The following is a 10030-nucleotide window of genomic DNA, read 5'->3' on the forward strand; positions in this document are numbered from 1 at the left end:
AAAGACACCACACTCTTCCCACCTCCCAGCTGTGAGCTGGGGTCTCCCTTCTCCCCGTCCTGAGAGCTGCTTGAGGTCAAGCTCTGCAATGCGACAAAACAGAGGGGGTATGACGTTTGGATTCAGAGAGATGGGCCCCCAAAGCCTGCCTCTGTCACTCATGAGCTGTGCAGATTCTGAGCAAGTGCTTGGCTAGCTCCCCGACCCTCAGAGGAGGCAAAAAGGATGAGGCCACATAAGGCTTCAGGTGGGGACTCAACGAGTCATCTGTAAGCGTGGGCTCCACAGGCCACACGGGGCTGGCTGGAGCAGGCTGCAGGTCCCTCTCTGCTGGGGCCCTCTACTAGCCCACCACAGCCTCCACTGACCTTGGCTACCCTCTCTTCCCCAAGAGAAGGGACATCATCAGAACTCTTCTGTGCTGTCTCATATACTGTCCCTCCACAGCCAAACCTCCAAAGCTCTCTGCTTGCTTCTGCCACCTGTCCCCACGCAGCTCAGGCTGCCTCCAGGCCCTGCCCGCTGTCAATGTCAGGGAGAAGGAGTCCCTGGAGGCCTGGCCAGCACACTCCTCACCCCAGTCAGTCTCCCCTCCCCCAAGGCTGGCTTGGCTCTCACCCCTCCAGAAGGCCTTCCTCCCTCGAAGTCTACAGAAACGCCCCCTCTAAGCCCCTTAGGCACTGTCTTTGATGGTTCCCTAATTGTTCCAGATTGAGGTTTATCTGCAGCCAGACCAAAGCTTCTAGAACCGAAGTCTGTGTCAACAGGCACTCACTAAATGCTAGAAGCCCTCAGGAAAGTGACCTAGTAAAATGGGCAAACTGAGGCGCAGAGACAGACAGGTCCACCCACGGACAGAGGGATGCGCGGCTGTGAAGATTCACAGCCCATCTCTAAGTTAGTGCAAAAGAAAACTGGAGGGCAGGACAGCGCCAGCTGGTCCTCAGAGCTGCCCCTGACAACGGCAGCGCCCAGGCCTGGTCAGGTGATCTCCAGCACCTTACCAACCTCCTCCAGGCCAGCACAATGGGGCCATCCATCCTGGGAACCAGAGCTCCTCTCCAACCCTACCAGCCAGCCCTGGCCCCCAAAAGCAGGATCAGACATGGTCATGGGCAGACAGGAGCTGCGAGGCACCAGCCAAAGGACACTCTTTCCATGGGCGTGGTGAAGTCCCAAGGGGAGTGGTGCTTACAACATTCCAGCCAAATAAGGCCCACACACAATGGACAGGATGAGCTATGGGTCCCCTGGAAGGGAGAGGCTGTCGGCCGTCCATCTGCTCACCTTCAGGGGTGGGAAGTCGGTTTGGCTGTCCCTCCCCTGTGCCTGGGAAGCCACAACCCCACACCACCCACTTAGCCAGGTGGCCGTGGCAGGTCTGCAAGGCCATGCCCATCTCGACGGCCTGAGCCTCCCCCTGGAAGATCAGGGGCCTATGGGAAGCGCTGCTCAACAGGCTCAGCCTATCCCAGGCCCCGCGTTCCCCCACTCTCAGGGGCAGCCACAGCCTGGCCTTCAGCCCTCTGGAAGCTCTGGGAAGACAACTCTCTCCTCTGCACCCTGCTCCTGCAGGCAGTCGACCCAAACAGCAGTCTCCAGGGCAGGCCCTCAGGGCACGGTCCTTAGGGGAAGCTGTCCCCGCTCCCTGGCCAAGCTTGTGAGTCATGAGCTAGAGGTCAAGGGTCAAAAGCCAGAACATGATAATTGGGCCAAGAGAGCTGGAGCGAGCCATGTTACCCTCCTCCCAGTGAAGTTCCTGTGACATGAGGCGGGCCCGGGGAAGGACAGACGGGCGGCTGGCCTCCACACCATGAGCCTAGAGGACAGACAGAGGAGCCTCCCACCCTTCCCCACGGCTGTCCAGGCCCCCCATAGCTCCAGATCTGAGGATCTTCCGGATCCTTCTGAGTCATCGCGGTTTAGTCTGGGCAATCTTCAAAAGTGCTCTTTGGCCTGAGGAAAGAAACAGCTCCTTTTATGACCCATCCAAAGACCTTCACCCTTGTCCAAGGGAAACCCCCAAACGCTGGCTAGGGAACAAGTTCCTGTCCACCCCACGGCCTTCCTAGCAGCTCCGCCTTCAGCCCTACACCTCCGAGGTGGGTTTCACCTTTTGCCATAGCCCCTGAGGACAACCCCTCTACCCACCAGGTCACCTGAGGCCCTCAGGGCCTCTAGAGGGGCTCAGACCTGAGCAGCCAATGGGTCGGGTGGCAAGGGGCGGGTACAACTAAGGGCACACAGTGGCCCAGAACCCACATATACAGCCCACTGCAAGCAGTGACCTTGGGGACCAGCACAGGGTCAAGGCCCTTCCAAGATACATGCATCTCCAAGGGCGCTTCTTGGGGGCCGCTCCTACACTGTGGGGACCCACCTGGCACCTCAGTGGTAGAGAGATGACTGTAAGCTTGATATTCAGTAGAGGCAAAAGGAAGTCTCCTCAGAGCCTCCCCACCTGGCTAACAGCAGCAAGTTCTAGGAAGTGAGACCACCAGAAATCCTCTTGGGGAGCCTCATGCCATAAAGAATGACCCCTGGAGCCTGCCTAAGCAAGGTCACCACAACCTCCTCATCTCCTCTGTCCTAAAAATCCATTTGCTGGTCTAAAGAAGCCAATTTGTCCTTCTGGGGGCCTCTTCTCCTTCTGTTTTTCTCCCTACTAAGTTAGTTATAGATCCCCAAATGGAGACCACCCTTCACTCACTGAGCAGGCCCTCCAGGGCTGAACCTAAGGCCTCCCCCCACGATGCCTGGTCAGCCACGACATCACCACATGGCACGAGGTCCCTGAAGGGTGAGCTCTACGTGGACAGAGCAGAACCCCCATCCCAGGCCCACGGGAGCCCCGAGTTACAGACAGTCCACAGCAGCCCAGTTTCTATAAGAACATGAGGACACGCAGACCTTCATGAGGTACTTGGGAGACTTGAATAAGTGAGGTCAAGTTATAAAGAATCCGATTCTCAGAAAACCATTCTAACGATTACTGCAGCGATCCACTGGCCACTGTTGGGGACACATGGCAATGCCACCCCTGAGCGCAGGGGCTCCACAAGCTATTTGAGTGTGCTGGGGAGTGGTGCGAGTAACTGAATCCAGAGACACTCTTCTTTTGTCTGCTTGCTTCCTGGAATGGCTCCGACTCCACCTCATTCCCACATGCAGTGTTGGGCTCTGACCTGGTAGGTCCACAACCCTTTCCTGATAGCAGTGAGTCCAGGGATGGCCATGATGTGCCCTGAGAGGACCAGAGGGTCCCTTTAGCCTCTAGGTACAAGGAGCAGGAGCATCTCCACCACAGGAGAGAGCCTGTCTCCTGTTGGTTCCCACCACCAACAACAGAGAGAGGAGAGGATGCCTGAGGCTGCAGTCCCACGGTCCCCAGAGCTGGCATGTCCTGCAGCTCTTACATGAACTGTGGGCACGTGAGCAGCTTCCTTCCAATAGGTCCCCTCTTCCGCTGAAGTTGGTGTGAGCTGAGTCTCCCCTTTGCAATCACAAGAGCCCGGAACACCCACCCCACCCTGCCCAGCAGCCAGGGGGCCTACTGAGGCAGCGAGGCACCTGCTCAGGATGGATGACAACCAAGATTAGGCCTGAGGTCAGCGGGGACTGGAGCCCCAGAAAGCCTAGTCCAGCTCTCCAGAACAGCCAAGTCCCTTAGGAAGCCAAGCAAGGGCTTCTCGATGGAGGTACACACCCAGGGCGGGGCGGGAAGATGAGGAAGAAAGAGCTCCCTCCCCACCCTGGCACTCTCTAGGCCCCGCCCCGAGCTGGAATCCAGACAGCAAACCAGTCTCCTCACACCTAGTTCGCCCCCAACTCAGGGAAGGAGAACTTGAGCTTCAGTGGAAACTAGGCACGGTCCACCTCACACCACCCCACCCCACCTCTGAATCAGGTTCTGAGGAAGCTGCTCCAAACAGAGGGCTTTGCAGGTGACCAAGAGCCACCAGGCAAACTTCGCATCTCCCTGCGCAAATCCCTCTTGGCCAGTCCGGGTGAGGTGTCTGCCTCCCCCACCCTAAACACCAGTGCTGTTCATTTGCGTATTTGCTTCAAAATTCCTAATCACCATCGTTGTCTCTGCTCTTGGGTTTTCTTTCACAACATCTGCCCGATTCTCTCATTGGTTAAAGTAAAACCTTAAGCACACATTTCTTATTTCTGTAGGACAGTCATGATTTTGTCTTATTTTGGGAATTATCCTCGAACAAACGGAAGGGCTCTGGGGCTGAGACAGGGTCCAGCTCACACCCTGGGGTCTTGGGCCCCGGCTCTGGATCCGAGGGCCTGGGCCCTGGGCCCTGGGCCCTCTCAGGCATCCTAGGTTGTCCTCACGGCCTCTCCTGTTCTCCATGCAGGGCCCAATCAGGCTCTCAGGCTGGCCTCCCACCAATGGGATTCGACAATGCAGCCCTGGGCTGGGCCCACCCTCTGTAGGGTGTGGGGCGTCCATGGGGCAATGTGTTCCCATTCATGGCCATCATCTCCTCCTTCCTCTTCCTCTCCCTGAGGGAGCCTTTGTTAGCATCCAGACACGGGCTCAGAGGAGACACGATAAGCATCCACACAGAGGTGTCCAGGGCCAGACTTCCAGGGGCCTGCCCCTCCCCAGGCACCTGTCACTGGAGCTGATGTCAAGCCCTGCCCTTTGATCCATGCCAGTGCTAGGGACAGCAATCTGCTGCCTTGGGCTGGGGGTGAGGTTCAGTGTGTGAGGTCCTGGGTTTGATCCCCAGAACCATGAGAGAAAGAAAAAGGTGGGGGGATGGAGGGAGGGAGAGAAGAAGGAAGAAAGGAAGGGAGGGAAGGAGGAAGGGAGGGGAAGAAATTAAATCGAAGGAAAAAGAAATTTGCCTTATTTTCCCATGTCCTGCTCCTCTCGCGGACACTCTTCACTTCCACATTTATCACTCACCTGCCAGGTCTCAGATACCATGTTGGGTGCCACTGGGATTCCAGAAGTACCTCCCCTTGAGGGACTCACCTTCAGAGACTCGAGCAAAGAGCAATTTATACACGAAGACACAAAGACAAATAGAATAGCTAATGATAATGATGGCAACATCACCAGAGCACTTGCAATGAGCTGGGTATACGTCCAAAACTGTATACAGAGCAGTGGTGCATGCCTGTAATCCCAGAGGCTCTGGAGGCTGAGACAGGAGGATTGTGAGTTCAAAGCCAGCCTCAGCAAAAAACAAGGCACTAAGCAACTCAGTGAGACCCTGTCTCTAAATAAAATACAAAAGAGGGCTGGGGAGGTGGCTCAGTGGTTAAGCACCCCTGGGTTTAATCCCTGGTACCAAAAAAAAAGTACACATATTTAACCTGCATGATGAACCCAAAAATAGATACCACGATGGAAAGTGGAGATGTCAAGGGGATTGACGTTAACAGCACTAACTGGGGAGTCTGAATCCAATCCCTCCCTGCCTCTGGAAAATTGTCTCTTTCACTGACAAATAGCATTTGGGTCAAAGAGCAGGCATGTGACCCAAGTCAGACCAGAGTCCTGCTGGGAATTTTCGCCTGGGAACTTGGGGAGAATCTTCTTTCATCTCTGGCCAGGGAGCTATGGGGAGAGGAGTCGGGCTCAAGCTGCTGCTAGTGGCCAGAATCTGTCTTGTAGAAACGTTGCTCAGAGAGAATTAGGATGTCACAGAGAGACAAAGACACGCAAACAGAGTCCCCGGGAGCCCCCACTTCCAACAACTCTTCAGCCAGCTCCAACAGTCCCTCCTGCAATTTGACCAGTGAGCCACCAAATTACCCTATTTTTCTTAATCTAGATCCAGTTGATTTTCCACCACTTGCAACCTACAGAATCCTAATTGAGGTAGGTCCCTTGCTCAAGGTCACACAGGTAATTAGGGGCTACTCTCCCAGAAGCCACCTCGCCTAAGGTGCAGTCAGGTTATGGACCACAGGCAGCAGCGGCAGCACCCCGTGGTTTTATTACCTCCAGATGTTTCCAGGGGGCCTGGTATGACCATGAAGTCACATCATTATCAACAGCCACTCACAGAGAGCTGCTACATGAGAGGCCACGCTAAGCACCGCGAGCCGCATTTAATCTGCCCAAAACCTCCTGTAGTAAGTCAGGCTGGCGCTGCTCTAAAAGTGCAGGGGCAGAGGCTGCGGCTGGGTGCTTCTGCACCAGGGCTCGTTCAGCAGCACCCGAGGTCCTGCACCCTCCACAGCACTGGGCCCTGCCTGGGACTGTTTCCACCTGGGGTCTGGCTTCACCAGGTTGGTCCCCATCCTTCCCAGGGCCATGGCCACAGGCACCCAGATGAAGGCGCCCACCCAGAAGAGAAGCAGCACAAGCTCTACCACCAACACTGAGACCCTCCTTGCTCCCTGCTCCCTGCTCTGCAGCCTGCAGACCGAGGGGGCGCGGAGGTGTGTTCTGTTTGGCATTCACAGTGGTTTTTTATTTTAAAATTTAAAGGTTGGGAATTTTCAGTTAGAGACATGGATGTAAACTTTCCATAATAACCTTTTTTAAATACCTTTTAAAAAATACACTTTTAGCTTTTCTTGAAAACTTGGCCTTTTTATGACCAGAGCCCCCCATCTGCAGGACAGAAGTGACAGATAAGCAATCAGATGGTAACAATAAACAAGGTGAGGAGCCCTTATTGGAAAGGGCTGGGACCAGAGTGGCACTGAGTAGCAGCCACCACCTTTGCACAGGGCAAGGGTCTCACCACGCATCTGCCACCGGCCTCTCCCTCCTTCCTGGCAGGTCCCTGTGAACATCACAGCCTGCCTGGGGACGGGAAGCCCTCCACAGATGGACAGCTCTCTGTTGCCTCCCAGCAGGAGTTGAGCATTTTTTATACCTTTATTTTAATTGTTTTTATTTTTCTGTGACTCCAGGGATGGAACCCAGTGCCTCACGCATGCTAGGCAAGCGCTCCACCACTGAGCCCCAGCCCCAGCCTGCAGTTGGGCATTTTCTTAAGGGATGAACCTGAGGAAGTCCCTTCAACTCCAGAGCAGGCATGTTTGGCCCAAGTTCTGAATGGTCCAAGCCCAGAACCTCCTGTCCACAGGCTCCTGGCTGATGGCCTGGGGGCCTCCTCAGCACAGGTAGGTGCCCACAGCCTGGGACGGACGTCAGGCCAGCCGGGCAGCCATGTCACAGCACGTGGCTGGGAGGGGGTGCCCTCTGGCTGGGGAGCAAGCAGCGACTCCCCCACATCCTCTCTGAGAGGCCAGCAGGATGGCCCGGCCCGCCCTCCCCAGGGCACAGGGACACTCACGATGTTCATGAGGGTGAGCACGTAGTTCTGCACGTGTTCCTTGCCATGGAAGCGAACCACGGAGTCATCCACCGCCAGCAGCACCTCGATGCTGTAGCTGCCGGGCTTGGCATGGCGCCGCTTCCGCTCCGCGTCGCCAAGCCGGGCCCCTGCCAGGCCCAGCAGGTTGGGGAGGTCACCCAGGCTGAAGGCTGGAACGAGATGGGAAGAGAGTCAGGCTGTGCTGCTCGTGGAACTGATTTCTATGAACATTCACGTATCCACAGTTACAGGAGAAGCCCCGATGGGGGGCCAGGGCAGGGAGGTCAACATGTCACCACTACCCTCCCAGCATGCACCAAGGTGAGTCTGCAGGAGGGGCCCCACCCTCACTAGATGGATGGATGGGGGTGGGTGATGAGTGGGGGGGCCCTGCCTTTAAGTCCATGGCCTAGGGAAGGTGGCAGAGAAGAAGTCAGACGGGAACAATAAATCAGGTGATGATCCCTTATTGGAATGCTTGGGACCAGAGTTTCAGATTTTGGAATATTTGTCTAGCCTTTGCCAGTCGAGTGTCCGGAATCCAAAAATTGAGTGACATCTCCTGATGGCTATGATGTCTATGCCCACCAGTAAGTGCATTAGCTCACACACACACACACACACACACACACACACACACACACCACTAGGAAAAAAGAGGGAAAGCCCCTAAGAAGGGAGGACAAGGGGCAAGTACACTCTCCATGGAGTGGGGAGAAATAACGGCCACCTCACGATGTGAGCAGAGTCTGGAAATTTCAATGCTGCAAGTGAAATACTGGACTTGATCCTTGGGACCCTCCAGGTCTGTTCAACAGAGGTTCAGAGAAGTTACCTGATTTACCCTCAGTCACACAGCAAGTTAAAGGCAAGTTAAAGGCCCAGATGTACAACTACGTCTCTCCCTCCTCCATTACCACGCCATACCAAGGCCCACCCAGACTTCCCTCCCAGCAGAGGGAAAGGGAGCTGACATCAGATGCTAGAAATGTCCCACCCACATTCTTCTATGTGTCCCTCCTCCTTCCGGCCCTCAAGGCCACACCAGGGGCCCACCAGACCTGGGAGGCTCCGATGAGCCCACCCAAGAAGCCCCAAGTGAATATAAAGTGGTGCAGTTGCTTTGCAAGAACAGTTGGCAGTCCCCCAAAAATTTGAACCTAGACTTACCATATGACCCATTAATTGCACTCCAGGTACATACCCAGGAGAACCGAAAGCATATGTTCACATAAAACTTGCACACAGACACTCAAAGAAGCACCATCCTAAAAGCCGAGCGTGAAACCATCCAACTATGCTGATGAATGGGCAAATAAAAGGTGGTATATTCATATAATGGAATATCACTCGGTCATAAAAATGAGTGAAGAGTTAATGCACACCAGAATGGGGAAGGACCTTGAAAACATGCTAAATAAAAGAAGCCAGTCACCACGGGCCACATATTGCATGATTCCATTTGCAGGAACATCCTGAACAGGAAGTCCATAGAGATAGAAAGTTGCCAGGGACCTGGAGGGGGAGGAACAGAAGTGACTACTAAAAGGGGATTTTTATGGGGCTGATGGAGATGTTCTGGAATCAGAGGGTGATGGTTGCACAACATTGTGAATACAGGGGAAAATGAATTGAATCTTTAAAATAGTTAAAATAGTGAATTGTAATTTGATTTTTAAAAAACAGCAGCGAGTTGGGCATAGTGGACGTGCCTGTAATCCCAGCTACTCGGGAGGTTAAGGCAAGTTCCAGGCCAGGCTCAGCAACTCAGCAAGACTCTCTCAAAATGAACAAATAAGAAGAGCTGGGGTTGTAGCTCCGTGCCAGGGCACCCCTGGGTTCCTGGGTTCAATCCCCAGTGCCACAGATAAATAAACAAATGGTGGCAGCAGGCCTGGGGCAGGGCCAGATCCTGGGCCACAAGACTGCACGCCCCGATCATGCCCAGTTCCCTCCTGGGGGCACTGGGGGAGGGAACCGGGTTACAGAAAACAGGCCCTGCTTGAAGAAGGGAAGACTGTTGGGATCAGGGGGTGTCCAGGGCACAGCTACAAGGCCAAGGCAGGTCCTCAGGCAGTCCCGGGGGTCTGAGTGAGGTGCTATGCACCTAGAGGTCCAGCCAAGCGAACTCCCAACTCTGGACTCAGGAGGGTCTTGATTTCTCACCGAGCCCTCCAGGGGAGCACTGCCTACCTCTACTTTGGGGCCTGTCAATGACGTGTGAGAGAGTGTGAGCATGAAGAGGGGTGTGTTAGCATGTGCAGGCACGAGTGCGTGCAGGGTATGAGAGTGTGGGTGTGCTAGTGCAACAATGTGTGAGTGTGTGTGCAAGTGTGGAGCTAATTGGGTGTACATAGTGTACACATGGAGGTAGGGGTAAGTGTGTGTGTACAAGTTCATCTGTGTGTGTGTGAGAGAGAGAGAGAGAGAAGCAGCAGCCTAAGCCATAACCTGAGTGCAAGAGAATAGTGCCCTCTGCCCCCAAGTTCATGGGCATACATAAGACCCCTTTAAAGTGGGGGCCTGCTGGGAGCCATTAGCCAAGTAGGTATGACAATTTCCTTGCCAGCGTACCCCATGTTGCTGACATTTTGCAGTGACATTGAATGTAGTTGACCTTGCTCAAGGACCAGGGCGGATTAGGGTGTTCCCGGTTTAACATAATCGGGTTTAGGGCGTTCCCAGTTTAGGTTCCAGGTTTAAGGTTTAAGATTATTCCTGCTGGGAAT

General features: G+C 54.6%; 1 protein-coding gene across 1 annotated transcript in view; it reads right to left on the reverse strand.

The window, feature by feature from the left end:
* Positions 1-10030, reverse strand: part of LOC107154753 (A disintegrin and metalloproteinase with thrombospondin motifs 14) — a 73230-nt gene that overhangs the window by 35116 nt on the left and 28084 nt on the right. The window contains exon 3 of the mRNA XM_048809431.1: positions 7281-7471. Coding sequence (XP_048665388.1) covers positions 7281-7471 — 191 coding nt within the window. The remainder of the gene's footprint in view (positions 1-7280; positions 7472-10030) is intronic.

Source organism: Marmota marmota, unplaced genomic scaffold, assembly GCF_001458135.2.
Source record: "Marmota marmota marmota unplaced genomic scaffold, marMar, whole genome shotgun sequence".
Lineage (NCBI taxonomy): Eukaryota > Metazoa > Chordata > Mammalia > Rodentia > Sciuridae > Marmota > Marmota marmota.